Raw genomic sequence first — 19909 nt, 5'->3', positions numbered from 1 at the left:
CTGCTATCACCTGTCTGCCTCCCCACTGGAGTTCAATCCCTGCTATCACCTGTCTGCCTCCCCACGAGTTCAATCCCTGCTATCACCTGTCTGCCTCCCCACTGGAGTTCAATCCCTTCTATCACCTGTCTTCCTCCCCACTGGAGTTCAATCCCTGCTATCACCTGTCTGCCTCCCCACTGGAGTTCAATCCCTGCTATCACCTGTCAAATCCACCTCCTGTCTGCCTCCCCACTGGAGTTCAATCCCTTCTATCCCGTCTTCCTCCCCACGAGTTCAATCCCTGCTATCACCTGTCTGCCTCCCCACTGGGGTTCAATCCATGCTATCACCTGTCTGCCTCCCCACTGGGGTTCAATCCATGCTATCACCTGTCTGCCTCCCCACTGGGGCTCAAATCCTTGCTATCACCTGTCTGCCTCCCCACTGGAGTTCAATCCCCGCTATCACCTGTCTGCCTCCCCACTGGGGTTCAATCCCTGCTATCACCTGTCTGCCTCCCCACTGGGGTTCAATCCCTGCTATCACCTGTCTGCCTCCCCACTGGAGTTCAATCCCTGCTATCACCTGTCTGCCTCCCCACTGGAGTTCAATCCCCGCTATCACCTGTCTGCCTCCCCACGAGTTCAATCCCTTCTATCACCTGTCTGCCTCCCCACTGGAGTTCAATCCCTTCTATCACCTGTCTTCCTCCCCACTGGAGTTCAATCCCTGCTATCACCTGTCTGCCTCCCCACTGGAGTTCAATCCCTGCTATCACCTGTCAAATCCACCTCCTGTCTGCCTCCCCACTGGAGTTCAATCCCTTCTATCCCCCGTCTTCCTCCCCACGAGTTCAATCCCTGTTATCACCTGTCTGCCTCCCTACTGGAGTTCAATCCCTGCTATCACCTGTCTTCCTCCCCACTGGAGTTCAATCTCTTCTATCACCTGTCTTCCTCCCCACGAGTTCAATCCCTGCTATCACCTGTCTTCCTCCCCACCGGAGTTCAATCCCTGCTATCACCTATCTGCCTCCCCACTGGAGTTCAATCCCTGCTATCACCTGTCTTTCTCCCCACTGGAGTTCAATCCCTGCTATCACCTGTCAAATCCAGCTCCTGTCTTCCTCCCCACGAGTTCAATCCCTGCTATCACCTGTCTGCCTCCCCACTGGAGTTCAATCCCTGCTATCACCTGTCTGCCTCCCCACTGGAGTTCAATCCCTGCTATCACCTGTCTGCCTCCCCACTGGAGTTCAATCCCTGCTATCACCTGTCTGCCTCCCCACTGGAGTTCAATCCCTGCTATCACCTGTCTTTCTCCCCACTGGAGTTCAATCCCTGCTATCACCTGTCTGCCTCCCAACTGGAGTTCAATCCCTGCTATCACCTGTCTGCCTCCCCACTGGAGTTCAATCCCTGCTATCACCTGTCTGCCTCCCCACGAGTTCAATCCCTGCTATCACCTGTCTGCCTCCCCACTGGGGTTCAATCCCTTCTATCACCTGTCTTCCTCCCCACTGGAGTTCAATCCCTGCTATCACCTGTCTGCCTCCCCACTGGAGTTCAATCCCTGCTATCACCGGTCTGCCTCCCCACTGGAGTTCAATCCCTGCTATCACCTGTCTGCCTCCCCACGAGTTCAATCCCTGCTATCACCTGTCTGCCTCCCCACTGGAGTTCAATCCCTTCTATCACCTGTCTTCCTCCCCACTGGAGTTCAATCCCTGCTATCACCTGTCTGCCTCCCCACTGGAGTTCAATCCCTGCTATCACCGGTCTGCCTCCCCACTGGAGTTCAATCCCTGCTATCACCTGTCTGCCTCCCCACGAGTTCAATCCCTGCTATCACCTGTCTGCCTCCCCACTGGAGTTCAATCCCTGCTATCACCTGTCTGCCTCCCCACTGGAGTTCAATCCCTTCTATCACCTGTCTTTCTCCCCACTGGAGTTCAATCCCTGCTATCACCTGTCTGCCTCCCCACTGGAGTTCAATCCCTGTGTCCACCACCCCACTCCCCAGCCAAGGTCACGGCAGTCCAACGTGACTCGCCAGCCAAGGTCACGGCAGTCCAACGTGACTCGCCAGCCAAGGTCACGGCAGTCCAACTTGACTCTCCAGCCAGGCTCATGGCAGTTCAGCAGTATAAAAAGACTCGGATCTATCCTGGAGCCAATTACTAACCATCGAAATCTATAAACACACTCACAACCTCAACTACAGTAAAACATGTTCCAGATACTACCTATACTGTAAAACACACACCTGATACTACCTCTCCAGTAAAACACACACCAGATACTACCTCTACTGTAAAACACACACCAGATACTACATCTACTGTAAAACACACACCTGACACTACCTCTCCTGTGAAACACACACCAGATACTACACATACAGTAACACACACACACACCAGATACTACCTCTACTGTAAAACACACACCAGATACTACATCTACTGTAAAACACACACCTGATACTACCTCTCCTGTGAAACACACACCAGATACTACACATACAGTAACACACACACACACCAGATACAACCTCTACTGTAAAACACACACCAGATACTACCTCTACTGTAAAACACACACCAGATACTACCTCTACTGACTAAGACCACCAGACAATGAAAGACACCAGACAATGTTGACTGTTTTGGGAATAATTTATTCTTAACGCAAGATTCTCATGTAAGGCAAAGTCATCTACATAAACATTCACCATTTAAAAAATGTTTCATGTTCTCTCCTTCAAGGAATGAGGGTATTAAAAAGAAAATAGCAATCAAATCATATTCATTCAGGATTAAACAATTCAAACAGGAAAAAATTTTGCAAGCATAGGAACAATATTACATGAAACCAAACATGACATTTTCATTGTCATGGTCTTTCAAAATGCATTCAATTTGTTGTCATAGGATTCATCCTAAGAAAAACAGGCAGTAGCTGTTTGCACAACAGTAGCTGTTGTGCAAACATAACAGAGAGGACGGTTCAAACTTCAGCATCGTACAGTGGGGGGTTGACAGGGGGGTGGGGGACACTGTAGCTTACTGGCTTCCATTGGTCTAGGTAGCCATGACTTATATGGCGTAGATAGAGAGTCATTTGATATGGTGTTTTAGGATTTATGGTGTAGGGAATAAGGGGTGGTTTGACTAGAGGTTTGTTCGGGAGGAGGGATGGAGGGAGGCAAGAGAAGTACCTTGCAGAGGTAAGAGGTTAAAGTGCCCAGGAGAAAGAACGTGTATGCATGTGTGTCATCTACAGCAGAACGCCTGAGATCTGAGTGCATATTCTGTGTGTCATCTTTGAGCAGGAGTTTGTGTTCCACAAGAAGCATTATCTACAGTACAGCGCCTGAGATTTAGAGAACATACACCGGCTACAGGGCAGAGCACAGCCCTGGGAGGGGCTAGGCCAGGTGTGGGAGCACAAAAAGATATAGGTTATCATATAATGCTACCATGGGTCAGGAGGTACGGGGGTTGGGGCTGGACAGCAGGAGTGCAAAGGTTAAGGAGAGAGAGAAGGATTAAGGTGGTAAGGGCAGATGGAGAGATAGTGTGTTAGGTGAGACTGGGTCAGTGGTTTAGACTCAGGGGTCAAAGGTTAAGGAGAGAGAGAAGGATTAAGGTGGTAAGGGCAGATGGAGAGATAGTGTGTTAGGTGAGACTGGGTCAGTGGTTTAGACTCAGGGGTCAAAGGTTAAGGAGAGAGAGAAGGATTAAGGTGGTAAGGGCAGATGGAGAGATAGTGTGTTAGGTGAGACTGGGTCAGTGGTTTAGACTCAGGGGTCAAAGATTAAGGAGAGAGAGAAGGATTAAGGTGGTAAGGGCAGATGGAGAGATAGTGTGTTAGGTGAGACTGGGTCAGTGGTTTAGACTCAGGGGTCAAAGGTTAAGGAGAGAGAGAAGGATTAAGGTGGTAAGGGCAGATGGAGAGATAGTGTGTTAGGTGAGACTGGGTCAGTGGTTTAGACTCAGGGGTCAAAGGTTAGGTTAAGATGAAAGGGACTTTGCGTTAAGGGTTAGGAGGCCAAGGGTAAGGGTCAGAGCAGGTAAGGGTCAAAGGTAAATGTCAGGGGTCAGACGTTATGTGAGCATGTCCCACAAGCAGCAGCAGCAGAGAGCCGTCCAACAGGCAGTCAGACACGTGTCGCCTGAATCATCTCTTCTCCTCTCCTCCACCACGTACACTAGAGAGAGGAGAAAGAGAGGTAGACATTCACTTAAAGTTAAACCTTTACAACTGCCAGTAAAACATGTTTTATTGTCACAAACACCGGAAAAGTGCAGTAAAATGTGTTATTTTACAGGGTCAGCCATATAGTATGATTAATAGACCTGCTCAAGGGTACAGACAGATTTTTCACCTTGTTGGCTTGGGAATTCAGACCAACGACCTTTAAGTTCCTGGCCCAACTCTAACTGCTAGGCTACCTGCCACCCTTGGAATACACATGTGACAGACACGTCGGCCTAACAACCTACTCTTCTTGTTATCTTTGGTACATTTGCTGTTAGTCATTAATGTGCACACACACACACAAAACTTCTGAAGGCTGCCATCTTGAATGAGTGAGGTAAGCTATGTGTTACCTGAGTGACAAGGTACTGCTGCAGTAGAAAGGGACTGCTCTCTAGCAACAGTTGCCAGGCAGTAAGTTATGCTGCATTCATAACCAAGTGGGAAGGTAGTATTTACCAAGTACAACTAGAAAAAATCTATTTGAATGGCCCTCCAACTGGTAATTACTAGTGTGAAACTCATCTATCATCCTGAGCTCCCACTTCTCCAACATGCTGACCTCTGACGTCATCTATTAAGGAAATTACCTTGATAAATAGAATTTCTCGGCAGTTTAGTGCAACAAAATGTATTTATAAAAAGCAATCTATTAATGTTTTTTTAACACTATAATTTGTTTACAAGCGTGATAGCTGTACTTTAGCTTATGGCTTAGGCAAATTGTTGGCCATTAGCCAATCAGTGTTTCTCAAGTTCAAAGCACATAAATGCATCCAACTAGTAAATTTCCACCTCCCACTTGGTTATGAATGCAGCATTAACCTCCCATTGCCTGGTTTCTTAAAGGGGCAGTCCACTATTCACCGCTGAGAGGGTCTTATACAGATAAACAAACAAAGGGCAGTCTGGAAAGTTCACTTCCTGCTTTAACTCCTTTAAACAATCATGGTATGACCAGGACAAAATAGTTGATTCAAGCAGAAACTGATCTGGCTATCATGTGATTAGCTCCAATATAAACCTTCCACTTTAAGAACACACACCAGGATACTGATATAAAAAGGACAATATAAAACAGCCTCGTTAATATTTTACTTTGGACACTGATAGTGTTCTATCAAAAAAAATGACTTTGATGTAGGGAAATTGACCTTTGAATAGCCTAATACTTGCCAATCCTAATAGCAGAGGTAATGGAAACTTACTGAATGAAAGACGATTGTGTTAGAATTAGGGTTGCAAAGGGAGGGTGTATTACTGGAAACATTCAGATTTTACCAGCAAACTACCAGAATTTTGGTATCTTTCAAAGATGATATGTAATCACAAGACATCTATCTAGTGACCCTTTTGGGTACTTATCTGTAATTATCTCTGGCCCTCTGTGAGGGTTTATCACACGTAAAATATATGAAATCATTAAATACGAGGATTTTAAAATAAATTGAATGACAAAAGCTGTAAAACATTACCCTACATTTAACCAAAAAAAAAAAAAAAAAAAAAAAAAATTAAATTGTGTTTTTCACATCAAATAAATAGCTAGAAAATTGTATATCATACACTACAGTTGAGGAACATTTGGAAAGTGCTTTGAAAGTTGATAAACTTGTAGCCTCACTTTTGAGAAAATGGACCTTGAATGTTTTGGTACTACTACTGGAGAGCTCTTTGTCTACACCCCATTCAGCATCGTTCACACCTTCTTAAGCTTTATCCCCACCCAGCTCATTAAGGATTCACATGTGAGGCCATGTACTAAACAACCAAAGATTTCAAGACTAAAGGCTGGTTTATACTAGGGGTGTGTTCGTAAATCCAATCTGGAGCGCCAACGTTTGCTCAGAGTGCGCTCCAGGCGTTCGTAACTCAGAGCGTTTTGCTCTCGGAGCATTCAGAATGCACACTGGACGCTCTGGCCAAGGAGTAGGGTTGATCCGAGCGTTCTAACCTAACAACAACAGTCAAGCACCCAAGCTAACGTTGGCTAGCTACTTCCAGACACAAATGAAAGAACAGCTCACTCTGCCCATTTTACTCGCCTTAGCAGAGCTGATTTGGCCGTTTTTATGTTATCCAGAGCATTGGTGACTGCAACTATGCTGCTGGCAACAATTTAATCATGCTTTTTTACTGACACCAGCCATATTCAGCGGGTGTTAAGCCTTTGTAATTTCGTCAGTTATTCTGCGCTCTGGAATCGGAGTACATAGCCAGAGCGAATTTACCAGCTACGTCTATCGACAGTTGTCGCAACGACATCGTTAACATTCTATTGAAATTGGTACTTGCATAGTGGAGTCTTTTGTTTATACATGTAGCTAGCTATGAACCATAATCCCATCTCATAACATTACTACCCTGCATGAATCTGCAGGTAGCTAACTAACCAGGTTCAATGTTAGCTAGCTAGCTATAACTAGCAATGCAAATGGCTCTGAGACACAAATAATATTACTAGCTAGCGAGCCAGCCAGGTAACTTTAGCTAAATATCTAGCAGTACGCTTTAACTGAAATGAAAACGACTTTGACAAAATTAGCTAGCTAGACTATCTTACACATACATGGTTGGACGCTTCTCCCTCTCTGTCACGGTTGCCTTAGTTTGAAGATGTAATCAGGAGACAGGTGGTTTACACAACAGACTTCTGTGCGTTCTCTTTTCGACTCCGTCTGCATATTTGCAATCAAAAGCCTGAATTTTCTCCTTAGCTATCATTCTCTAATTCCACCCGGGCATTCAACTGATTTCAAAGCCCAGTCCTCCAGAAAGTGGAGACCAACATGTTTGCAGTTCTACTACATGATATCTTTAAAAAAAATATGCGTTAGAAAGGATTACCTACACATATTGACCAACTCATGTTATAGCCAGAAGCGTGCTACATGGCAGACCAATTCGAACTCATATCTTGGAATGTCCAGCCCAACCATTATCTCAGCCAATCATGGCTAGCTGGAAGGTCTTTTGCAGTGGCTAAACCAACTAGGCTTGTAATTTAACAATTGTATTCGTATATACAGATGACATAACAAGTTTGTTATGAAGGCACATGAAAGTTCACATGTTCCAGAAGTCATTTCTGCCCAAAATAAAAATGTTGATTTAAAAAAAGAGTTTATATTTAAACGCCTGGTTTCCTGAAATGAGTCGCAAATATGAACTATCAACTTAGTGAATACCATATGTGTTGAGTATGAGGGTTTCAGCATGAAATATCCTTGATCTTTTTACACACCTATTGATTTGACTACGTCAGTATGTCCTTGTCATCAATGCTTTGGCGTCAAACTGGTGTATAAAAATGTATAAAAACCTGTTTTTGCTTATTCATTATGTGGTATTGTGTGTAGATTGAGGGGGAAAAAATGTAAATCCTTTTTAGAATAAGGCTGTAAAGTAACAAAATGTGGAACAAGTCAAGGGGTCTGAATACTTTCCGAAGGCACTGTATGAATACATTTTTTGAAAACGTATTCAAGTATAAATTACCAAATCGATGATAGATTGCCATAGATGTTCTGTTAATTACCTAAATTACTGAAGATTCTGGTAAATTACCAAGTCAAGGGCCTGAAGTACCTCATCTGATTCACCAAGTCAAGGGCCTGAAGTATCTCAACTGATTCACCAAGTCAAGGGCCTGAAGTATCTCAACTGATTCACCAAGTCAAGGGCCTGAAGTAGCTCATCTGATTCACCTAGTCAAGGGCCTGAAGTATCTCATCTGATTAATCTAGTCAAGGGCCTGAAGTATCTCATCTGATTCACCAAGTCAAGGGCCTGAAGTAGCTCACCTGATTCACCTAGTCAAGGGCCTGAAGTATCTCATCTGATTCACCTAGTCAAGGGCCTGAAGTAGCTCATCTGATTAATCTAGTCAAGGACCTGAAGTAGCTCACCTGATTCACCTAGTCAAGGGCCTGAAGTAGCTCATCTGATTAATCTAGTCAAGGACCTGAAGTAGCTCACCTGATTCACCTTGTCAATGGCTTGATTATTAGTTGAATCAGGTGTGCTAGCTATAGAAAATATCAAATACCTGGAACGCCTTGGGGTCCCCAAGGAGAAGTTTGAGAACCACTGGTATAAACAACATTGTTCCCAAAGCACATCCAGTCTCTTTGCATACCAAGTAGTCAAGGCAAACAATATCCTATCCTACCCTCTCCACCCCTCCCTTTCTCCCTCTCCTCTTCCTCCCATCACCTTCTCGTGCTTATCTTCCTCCCCTCCCTTCCTCACTCCTCTTCTCCCCTCTCTTCACTTCCTCCCCTCCTTCCCCCTCTTTCTCACCTGTGTTTTTGGGTGCCTCTCCATACATGGGTCCTGGGGGTGGTCCTCCCTGCCATCCAAACTGAGGCTGTCCTGGGTACGCCCCCTGGTAGGGGCCTGCTTGTCCCTGGCCAGGGTATGGTCCAGGAGGGCCCCCAGGGCCACCAGGGTAGTTGGGGTAGGCCGGGTTTTGAGGAGGGAATCCACCAGGCTGCTCCATGTTGACGGGGTAGCCCTGGGGAGGGTATCCCTGCTGAGGATAGCCCTGCGCAGGGTAACTGGGGGCCGTGGGGCCTGGGCCCTGGTACGGAGGAGGCTGCTCAAAATTCATCTGCTAGACAACAGAGACACCTGGAGAAAGAGAGGGGAAAGGAGGAGAGGGAGAGCTCATTTGAATGTAACTGAACTGAGAGAGAATGAGGAAGGACCATTTATGAAAGTAAATGGAAAAAAAGGAGAGAGATTGGAGGAGGAGAAGGACAAACAAAAGTATTGTTGCAGTTTCACAGCCCTGCAAAGTCAACACAGGACGGAGATAAGAGTCCCAGTAGTCAGTGGTTGCCATGGCCAGGAGTCCCTAGAAGTCCCATTAGCCAGTGGTTGTCATGGCACGGAGGCCTTAGGAGTCCCATTAGCCAGCGGTTGGCCAGGAGTCCATAGTTAAAGACATTCTGAAAAGAGGCCCTTGGTGATTTAACTGTTGCCACGACAACACACGTTTCTAGAACATAAAAGGTTCCCCCCACAGAGAGCTATGAACTAGGTCAGGGGTGGTCAACCCTACTCCTGAACAGCTACAGGCAGTGCAGGCTTTTGTGCCAGAAGGTCTGGAGCAAAGCTCTCCAGTAGTAGAGGTTTAGTCCATGTCCAGGTTAATAACCTTAGTATCACTGGTGTATCACCGGTTTCCCTGTGTAAGTCATCCGCATGGCCAGGGGCCATTGTCCCTCCAAGTTGTATTATTGGAATGTGACAAGGCAACGGTGGGCTTTAGGACCATACAAAGCCTGAGTGCATCGTGACTCACACCCCTGAACCTGAAATGGAGTGGACTAGCCTCTCTGCTCTCTACCCAGCTAACAACACACACACACAGACACACACACACACACAGAGAGAGTAAGGAGACACTAAAACACAGTAAACAGAGTAAATAATACACACTGTAAAACAATGAAGTAGCTACTGGCTGTGACTACTAGCTGTGTGTGAGCGAGCGGACTCAAGAAATAAAAAGTCTATGTAACAAGGTAGACGTACATGTAAAACACTCTGTGGGTTTAGATTGTTGGCCTAGAAGACCATAAAGCCCTACGCTGGGTCTGTTTAGTAGTGAAACACTGCCTCTCCCCCATCAGCTGGGAATGCCACAGCACAACAAACTGCAGGACAGAAAGGAAGTGGGCCAGTGCTGTCCCTCCATCCCTCGCTGGGCTATTTTCACACACACAGTGTTTGCTGTAAATACCTAAAGCCGAGCGTCAGTCAGTCCCTCCCTTCCTCCCTCCCTCCCACTCACAACCTGGAGAACATCACCTGACCAGATCATCTCTGGGTCATTTCTAGGTTTTCATGTGTATCTGAGTTATTGGCATTCAAGCAGGTAGAAATGACGTAGCACCGTGATACAGTCTCTCCCTTCCTCCCTCCCTCCCCCACTCCCTCCCACTCACAACCTGGAGAACATCACCTGACCAGATCATCTCTGGGTCATTTCTAGGTTTTCATGTGTATCTGAGTTATTGGCATTCAAGCAGGTAGAAATGACGTAGCACCGTGAAACAGTCTCTCCCTTCCTCCCTCCCTCCCCCACTCCCTCCCACTCACAACCTGGAGAACATCACCTGACCAGATCATCTCTGGGTCATTTCTAGGTTTTCATGTGTATCTGAGTTATTGGCATTCAAGCAGGTAGAAATCCATCCGGTATGACGTAGCACCGTGATACAGTCTCTCTCACTACACTGGAAGTCAATAGGAATATGACTTTCAGATGTAAAAAGTCTATCATACATGTCAGATTTCAATACTGGCTGGTTGTCTTCTCGAGAATGAGACATTGATCATATTTTTTTACGATATTCCTACCTCAAGAAAGTTTTCATTTAACAGAGGGTCTAACATTTCTCCTGTCCGTCTGCCTCTTCAGTCCAGGGTGCATTGCATGGTGCAGTTGCCAAGGTCAAACTCCACTCTGTGAGGCACATCAATCTGCAGGTTGAACATGGTGAGATTGTAGACTCATAAATGTTTTACAGCTGACTAGCTTCTTTACATGCTGACAGTCTTCGGTATTATTGTGTGTAGTTACTACCTAACGCCAGAGGACGCATGGACCTCCTATTAGAGACAGGCCTTTTGTTAAGTAAATCAGGTGATAAATGAGGTTCTAGGGAGGCTGGAGTGGGTCTTTAAATAGAGGTTAACATCCAGGCATGTCAGATGATTATCCAAAACACAGGGCCCTAACGGTCTACTAAGAACATGATAGAAAACCACAAGTTCCAAATTGAGACCGGTCAGATCAAAAGGAATATTTTCTTTACATTTTTAACCTGGCATAACTTGACTTCCTCTAATCTGTGTGTTGTGAGTAGTCCTACTATTCCTGTAATCTGTATGTTGTGAGTAGTCCTACTATTCCTCTAATCTGTATGTTGTGAGTAGTCCTACTATTCCTCTAATCTGTATGTTGTGAGTAGTCCTACTATTCCTCTAATCTGTATGTTGTGAGTAGTCCTACTATTCCTCTGATCTGTATGTTGTGAGTAGTCCTACTATTCCTCTAATCTGTATGTTGTGAGTAGTCCTACTATTCCTCTAATCTGTATGTTGTGAGTAGTCCTACTATTCCTCTAATCTGTATGTTGTGAGTAGTCCTACTATTCCTCTAATCTGTATGTTGTGAGTAGTCCTACTATTCCTCTAATCTGTATGTTGTGAGTAGTCCTAATATTCCTCTAATCTGTATGTTGTGAGTAGTCCTACTATTCCTCTAATCTGTATGTTGTGAGTAGTCCTACTATTCCTCTAATCTGTATGTTGTGAGTAGTCCTACTATTCCTCTAATCTGTATGTTGTGAGTAGTCCTACTATTCCTGTAATCTGTATGTTGTGAGTAGTCCTACTATTCCTCTAATCTGTATGTTGTGAGTAGTCCTACTATTCCTCTAATCTGTATGTTGTGAGTAGTCCTACTATTCCTCTAATCTGTATGTTGTGAGTAGTCCTAATATTCCTCTAATCTGTATGTTGTGAGTAGTCCTACTATTCATCTAATCTGTATGTTGTGAGTAGTCCTACTATTCCTCTAATCTGTATGTTGTGAGTAGTCCTACTATTCCTCTAATCTGTATGTTGTGAGTAGTCCTACTATTCCTCTAATCTGTATGTTGTGAGTAGTCCTACTATTCCTCTAATCTGTATGTTGTGAGTAGTCCTACTATTCCTCTAATCTGTATGTTGTGAGTAGTCCTACTATTCCTCTAATCTGTATGTTGTGAGTAGTCCTACTATTCCTCTAATCTGTATGTTGTGAATAGTCCTACTATTCCTCTAATCTGTATGTTGTGAGTAGTCCTAATCTTCCTGTAATCTGTGTGTTTTGAGTAGTCCTACTATTCCTGTAATCTGTATGTTGTGAGTAGTCCTAATCTTCCTGTAATCTGTGTGTTGTGAGTAGTCCTACTATTCCTGTAATCTGTGTGTTTTGAGTAGTCCTACTATTCCTGTAATCTGTGTGCTGTGAGTAGTCTTAATCTTTCTGTAATCTGTGTGTTGTGAGTAGTCCTAATATTCCTGTAATCTGTGTGTTGTGAGTAGTCCTACTATTCCTGTAATCTGTGTGTTTTGAGTAGTCCTAATATTCCTGTAATCTGTGTGTTGTGAGTAGTCCTAATCTTCCTGTAATCTGTGTGTTTTGAGTAGTCCTAATCTTCCTGTAATCTGTGTGTTGTGAGTAGTCCTAATCTTCCTGTAATCTGTGTGTTGTGAGTAGTCCTAATCTTCCTGTAATCTGTGTGTTGTGAGTAGTCCTAATCTTCCTGTAATCTGTGTGTTGTGAGTAGTCCTAATCTTCGCCTGTTGAAAATATGAATAATCACCACACATTCTGTGTGTGTGCCTTGATGTGACCTGAAGGGTTATTAAACCCGGCAGGTAGCCTAGTGGTTAGAGCGTTGGGCCAGTAACCGAAAGGTTGCTAGATCTAAATCTGTCGTTCTGCCCCTGAACAAGGCAGTTAACCCACTGTTGCTAGGCTGTCATTAACTGACTTAAATAAAGTTAAATAAAAACATCACCTGTACACACTGTTAACAGATGGTAGGTAGTCGAGTTGTGTGTGTAATAGAGGTTGACCACACACACACACACACACACACACACACACACACACACACACAGTAGGATTGTCAGACAAAGGTATTCTACTGAATTCAAAAATCACTAAAACTACAGCTGAACTGGAAGCCTAGCTAACTCAGGAGACAGGTAACATCACTAAAACTACAGTTGAACTGGAAGCCTAGCTAACTCAGGAGACAGGTAACATCACTAAACTACAGCTGAACTGGAAGCCTAGCTAACTCAGGAGACAGGTAACATCACTAAAACTACAGCTGAACTGGAAGCCTAGCTAACTCAGGAGACAGGTAACATCACTAAACTACAGCTGAACTGGAAGCCTAGCTAACTCAGGAGACAGGTAACATCACTAAACTACAGCTGAACTGGAAGCCTAGCTAACTCAGGAGACAGGTAACATCACTAAAACTACAGCTGAACTGGAAGCCTAGCTAACTCAGGAGACAGGTAACATCACTAAAACTACAGCAGAACTGTAGGTAGATGTTTTGTATTATCTACCTGACTATTCCCCATGTGAGCTCATTAGCTAACACAACACACTCACATATACATTACCGTTCAAAAGTTTGGGGTCACTTAGAAATGTCAACAGTGAAGAGGCAACTCCGGGATGCTGGCCTTCTAGACAAAATTCCTCTGTCCAGTGTCTGTGTTCTTAAGCCAATCTGTTATTTTCATTGGCCAGTCTGAGATATGGCTTTTTCTTTGCAACTCTGCCTGGAAGGTCAGCATCCCGGAGTCGCCTCTTCACTGTTGACATTGAGACTGGTGTTTTGCGGGTACTATTTAATGAAGCTGCCAGTTGGGGATTTGTAAGGCGTCTGTTTCTCAAACTAGACACACTAATGTACTTGTCCTCTTGCTCAGTTGTACACCGGTGTACGAGATCTTCAGTTTCTTGGCAATTTCTCGCATGGAATAACCTTCATTTCTCAAAACAAAAATAGACTGACGGGTTTCAGAAGAAAGGTCTTTGGCCATTTTGAGCCTGTAATCGAACCCACAGATGCTGATGCTCCAGATACTCAACTAGTCTAAAGAATGCCAGTTTTATTGCTTCTTTAAATCAGGACAACAGTTTTCAGCTGTGCTAACATTATTGCAAAATGGTTCTCTAATGATCAATTAGCCTTTTAAAATGATAAACTTGGATTAGCTAACACAACGTACCTCTGTATGCCTATGTAAATATTCCAATAAAAATCAGCCGTTTTCAGCTACAATCGTCATTTACAACATGAACCATGTCTACACTGTATTTCTGATCAATTTGGTGTTATTTTAATGGACAAGGACATTTCTAAGTGACCCCAAACTTTTGAACGGTAGTGTATACTCACAGAAACTCGCATCTAAAACAACACCACATGACCTCTCTAACCTCCTTCTCCCTGATCCATATTATAGGCAAAACGGACCTCACCTGTTCCTGGCTCACCGGTCACCTGCCAAACCCTGCACCACATTGACTCATTTTCCCCAGTGAAAAGCTAGAGTTTGCCTCTCTTATCTCTCCATTTAACCCACCCTTTACATAAATATAATTGAATGACTTGGTAGTGGTACAAACAGCTAGGTTTTCAGTTGCACAGTTTTAGGTTGAGCCAAGTAAAAGTCACGGACGATTAGTAAAACTCAAACCAAGTTTATTCACCCAAAGGATCGAACAGCTGAACAGATCAAAAAATAGTTTCAACGGTATTGAAAGCATTTCCAAATACCCCAAATACCGAATACGGTACAGTTTTATAGAGAGTGATCTCAGTATAAAACTGAAATCTGAAAAACAAAGACCCAACTGTGGGAGAGAGACTCCTGACTGTACAACTGAAGACCTTTTTAGGTTGAATCTATTTATTGGAAGTTTTTCAACACATTTGAATATTCGTAGCTACTTAAGTAAATACCTGCAGTCAACTTGTACAATACGTTAGGCCGATGACATTATGAAGATTACCCAGAACAGTTGAGCCAGTCATGTGTTTGTTTGTAAATAGCCCTACAGGATTAAGTGGGAGCAGGTGTGTCCAGCTGTGTGTTGACAGAAGTCACGTCTGTGTGTTGACAGAAGTCACGTCTGTGTGTTGACAGAAGTCACGTCTGTGTGTTGACAGAAGTCAGCAGGGTTTTTTTGCTTCAATATTTCGAGAATTAACTTAAAATGTCATTTTGAAAATAAAGTCAAAATTTGTAGAATAAAGTCAACATTTGTAGAATAAAGTCAACATTTGTAGAATAAAGTCAACATTTGTAGAATAAAGTCAACATTTGTAGAATAAAGTCAACATTTGTAGAATAAAGTCAACATTTTAAAATGAAGTCACAGGTATATTTGCAGATGAAAGTATGGGGTAACTGCATGTCTCCATGTCCCTTTCTGTGTTCTCCCCACCGATGAAATGCCTCAGTTAGAAGACTGGTGAAACTATACTTTAGAATTGGCTTCAGTAAGAAGGAACTCCTTGCTGTTTTAGCACATAATAACCATATTATTATAAATCATTAGGACCTGGAAGAGGTTGTGCCACAGATTATTTTCAGAAGGAGAAACCATGGTTACATATGTAGGTCTGCGTATGCAGGTGTGTGTATGTATTCAGGTTGTGCGTATGCAGGTGTGTGTGTGTGTGTATTCAGGTTGTGCGTATGCAGGTGTGTGTGTGTGTATTCAGGTTGTGTGTGTGGGTGGTTAAAAGTAGGGGCAAAACCAGCAAATGGCCATTAATCTAATACACTTGTTCAAACAGGCGTCACTGTGCACTAATGCTTATCAATTTAACGATCTAATAACTCATTCCAACAGGCGTCACTGCTCACTCACGCTTATCAATCTAATAATCAACTAACTCATTCCAACAGGCGTCACTGCTCACTCACGTTTATCAATCTAATAATCTACTAACTCATTCCAACAGGCGTCACTGCTCACTCACGCTTATCAATCTAATAATCTACTAACTCATTCCAACAGGCGTCACTGCTCACTCACGCTTATCAATCTAATAATCTACTAACTCATTCCAACAGGCGTCACTGCTCACTCACGCTTATCAATCTAATAATCTACTAACTCATTCCAACAGGCGTCACTGCTCACTCACGCTTATCAATCTAATAATCTACTAACTCATTCCAACAGGCGTCACTGCTCACTCACGTTTATCAATCTAATAATCTACTAACTCATTCCAACAGGCGTCACTGCTCACTCACGCTTATCAATCTAATAATCTACTAACTCATTCCAACAGGCGTCACTGCTCACTCACGCTTATCAATCTAATAATCTACTAACTCATTCCAACAGGCGTCACTGCTCACTCACGCTTATCAATCTAATAATCTACTAACTCATTCCAACAGGCGTCACTGCTCACTCACGCTTATCAATCTAATAATCTACTAACTCATTCCAACAGGCGTCACTGCTCACTCACGCTTATCAATCTAATAATCAACTAACTCATTCCAACAGGCGTCACTGCTCACTCACGCTTATCAATCTAATAATCTACTAACTCATTCCAACAGGCGTCACTGCTCACTCACGTTTATCAATCTAATAATCTACTAACTCGCACACACAAGTTTCCCCCTGTCAATTTCAGACTATAGGCAAACACTCTAACGAGTGTGTTTTATGAGCACAAACAAACAATGTTCTTGTCACTGAAAAACCTGTGTTTCAGACATAAGGAAGTGGATGGTGGTAAATGTTCTACTTTTAAACTCGGACAAAACAGAGATGCTTGTTCTAGGTCCCAAGAAACAAAGAGATCTTCTGTTGAATCTGACAATTAATCTTGATGGTTGTACAGTCGTCTCAAATAAAACTGTGAAGGACCTCGGCGTTACTCTGGACCCTGATCTCTCTTTTGACGAACATATCAAGACTGTTTCAAGGACAGCTTTTTTCCATCTACATAACATTGCAAACATCAGAAACTTTATGTCCAAAAATGATGCAGAAAAATGTTTCCATGCTTTTGTCACTTCTAGGTTAGACTACTGCAATGCTCTACTTTCCGGCTAAAGCACTAAATAAACTTCAGTTAGTGCTAAATATGGCTGCTAGAATCCTGACTAGAACCAAAAAATGTGATCATATTACTCCAGTGATAGCCTCTCTACACTGGCTTCCTGTTAAGGCTAGGGCTGATTTCAAGGTTTTACTGTTAACCAACAAAGCATTACATGGGCTATGTTTCCGATATTGTTCGTAGAATTTCTAAGCAAACAGCTGGAGGCAGGGCTTTCTCCTATAGAGCTCCATTTTTATGGAGTAGTCTGCCTATTCATGTGAGAGACGCAGACTCGGTCTCGACCTTTCATCTCTTCAGTAGGGGCTGAGTCACTGGCTTACTGGTGCTCTTCCATGCGTCCCTAGGAGGGGTGCGCCACTTGAGTGGGTTGAGTCACTGACCTGATCTTCCTGTCCGGGTTGGCGCCCCCCCTTGGGTTGTGCCGTGGGAGAGATCTTTGTGGGCTATACTCGGTCTCAGGATAGTAAGTTGGTGATTGAAGATATCCCTCTAGTGGTGTGGGGGCTGTGCTTTGGCAAAGTGGGTGGGGTTATATCCTGCCTGGTTGGCCCTCTCCGGGGGTATCGTCGGACGGGGCCACAGTGTCTCTTGACCACTCCTGTCTCAGCCTCCAGTATTTATGCTGCAGTAGTTTATGTGTCGGGGGCTAGGGTCAGTCTGTTATATCTGGAGTATTTCTCCTGTCTTATCCGGTGTCCTGTGTGAATTTAAGTATGTACACTCTCTCGCTCACTCCCCCTCTCCCTCGATGACTCCTTGTTGTCCCCAGTCCACCTGGTCGTGCTGCTGCTCCAGTTTCAACTGTTCTGCTTGCGCCTATGGAACCCTGACCTGTTCACCGGACGTGCTACCTGTCCCAGACCTGCTGTTTTAAACTCTCTAGAGACAACAGGATCGGTAGAGATACTCTGAATGATCGGCTATGAAAAGCCAACTGACATTTACTCCTGAGGTGCTGACCTGTTGCACCCTCTACAACCACTGTGATTATTATTATTTGACCCTGCTGGTCATCTATGAACATTTGAACATCTTGGCCATGTTATGTTATAATCTCCACCTGGCACAGCCAGAAGAGGACTGGCCACCCCTCATAGCCTGGCTCCTCTCTAGGTTGGGGCGGCAGGGTAGCCTAGTGGTTAGAGCGTTTAGCTAGGAACCGAAAGGTTGCAAGTTCAAATCCCCGAGCTGACAAGGTCATCTGTCAGAATCTGTCATTCTGTCCCTGAATAAGGCAGTTGACCCACTGTTCCTAGGCCATCATTGAAAATAAGAATTTGTTCTTAACTGACTTGCCTAGTTAAATAAAAATAAAAAGGTTTCTTCCTTAGTTCTGGCCTATCTAGGGAGTTTTTTCTAGCCACCGTGCTTCTACGCCTGCATTGTTTGGGGTTTTAGTCACTTTGAGACATCAGCTGATGTAAGAAGTAAATATAAATATTTGATTGATTGACTGAATGAATGAGCCGAGACCTGGGGTTGAGTCTGTCACTGAATGAGAAGAGACCTGGGGTTGAGTCTGTCACTGAATGAGAAGAGACCTGGGGTTGAGTCTGTCACTGAATGAGAAGAGACCTGGGGTTGAGACCCTGTCAGTCACTGAATGAGAAGAGACCTGGGGTTGAGTCTGTCACTGAATGAGAAGAGACCTGGGGTTGAGACCCTGTCAGTCACTGAATGAGAAGAGACCTGGGGTTGAGACCCTGTCAGTCACTGAATGAGAAGAGACCTGGGGTTGAGTCTGTCACTGAATGAGAAGAGACCTGGGGTTGAGTCCCTATCAGTCACTGAATGAGAAGAGACCTGGGGTTGAGACCCTGTCAGTCACTGAATGAGAAGAGACCTGGGGTTGAGTCTCTGTCAGTCACTGAATGAGACCTGGGGTTGAGTCTCTGTCAGTCACTGAATGAGAAGAGACCTGGGGTTGAGTCTCTGTCAGTCACTGAATGAGAAGAGACCTGTGGTTGAGACCCTGTCAGTCACTGAATGAGAAGAGACCTGGGGTTGAGTCTGTCACTGAATGAGAAGAGACCTGGGGTTGAGACCTTGTCAGTCACTGAATGAGAAGAGACCTGGGGTTGAGTCCCTGTCAGTCACTGAATGAGAAGAGACCTGGGGTTGAGTCCCTATCAGTCACTGAATGAGAAGAGACCTGGGGTTGAGACCCTGTCAGTCACTGAATGAGAAGAGACCTGGGGTTGAGTCTCTGTCAGTCACTGAATGAGACCTGGGGTTGAGTCTCTGTCAGTCACTGAATGAGAAGAGACCTGTCAGTCACTGAATGAGAAGAGACCTGGGGTTGAGTATGTCACTGAATGAGAAGAGACCTGTCAGTCACTGAATGAGAAGAGACCTGGGGTTGAGTCTGTCACTGAATGAGAAGAGACCTGTCAGTCACTGAATGAGAAGAGACCTGGGGTTGAGTCTGTCACTGAATGAGAAGAGACCTGGGGTTGAGACCCTGTCAGTCACTGAATGAGAAGAGACCTGGGGTTGAGTCTGTCACTGAATGAGAAGAGACCTGGGGTTGAGTCCCTATCAGTCACTGAATGAGAAGAGACCTGGGGTTGAGACCCTGTCAGTCACTGAATGAGAAGAGACCTGGGGTTGAGACCCTGTCAGTCACTGAATGAGAAGAGACCTGGGGTTGAGTCTCTGTCAGTCACTGAATGAGACCTGGGGTTGAGTCTCTGTCAGTCACTGAATGAGAAGAGACCTGGGGTTGAGTCTCTGTCAGTCACTGAATGAGAAGAGACCTGGGGTTGAGACCCTGTCAGTCACTGAATGAGAAGAGACCTGGGGTTGAGACCCTGTCAGTCACTGAATGAGAAGAGACCTGGGGTTGAGTCTCTGTCAGTCACTGAATGAGAAGAGACCTGGGGTTGAGTCCCTGTCAGTCACTGAATGAGAAGAGACCTGGGGTTGAGACCCTGTCAGTCACTGAATGAGAAGAGACCTGGGGTTGAGACCCTG

General features: G+C 44.4%; 1 protein-coding gene across 1 annotated transcript in view; it reads right to left on the bottom strand.

Moving 5' to 3' along the window:
• Positions 1-2640: 2640 nt before the first annotated feature.
• The window catches only part of LOC110504632 (cysteine-rich and transmembrane domain-containing protein 1), a 30252-nt gene continuing 12983 nt past the window's right edge, over positions 2641-19909 (bottom strand). The window contains exons 2-3 of the mRNA XM_021583396.2: positions 8547-8876; positions 2641-4194 (exon numbers count right to left, since the gene is read on the bottom strand). Of these exons, the coding sequence (XP_021439071.1) occupies positions 4091-4194; positions 8547-8856 (414 nt within the window). The 5' untranslated portion in view covers positions 8857-8876 and the 3' untranslated portion in view covers positions 2641-4090. The remainder of the gene's footprint in view (positions 4195-8546; positions 8877-19909) is intronic.

This window comes from Oncorhynchus mykiss, chromosome 31 (assembly GCF_013265735.2).
Source record: "Oncorhynchus mykiss isolate Arlee chromosome 31, USDA_OmykA_1.1, whole genome shotgun sequence".
Lineage (NCBI taxonomy): Eukaryota > Metazoa > Chordata > Actinopteri > Salmoniformes > Salmonidae > Oncorhynchus > Oncorhynchus mykiss.
Note: the sequence above shows the minus strand (reverse complement) of the source record. Positions and strands in the feature narration are given on the sequence as shown.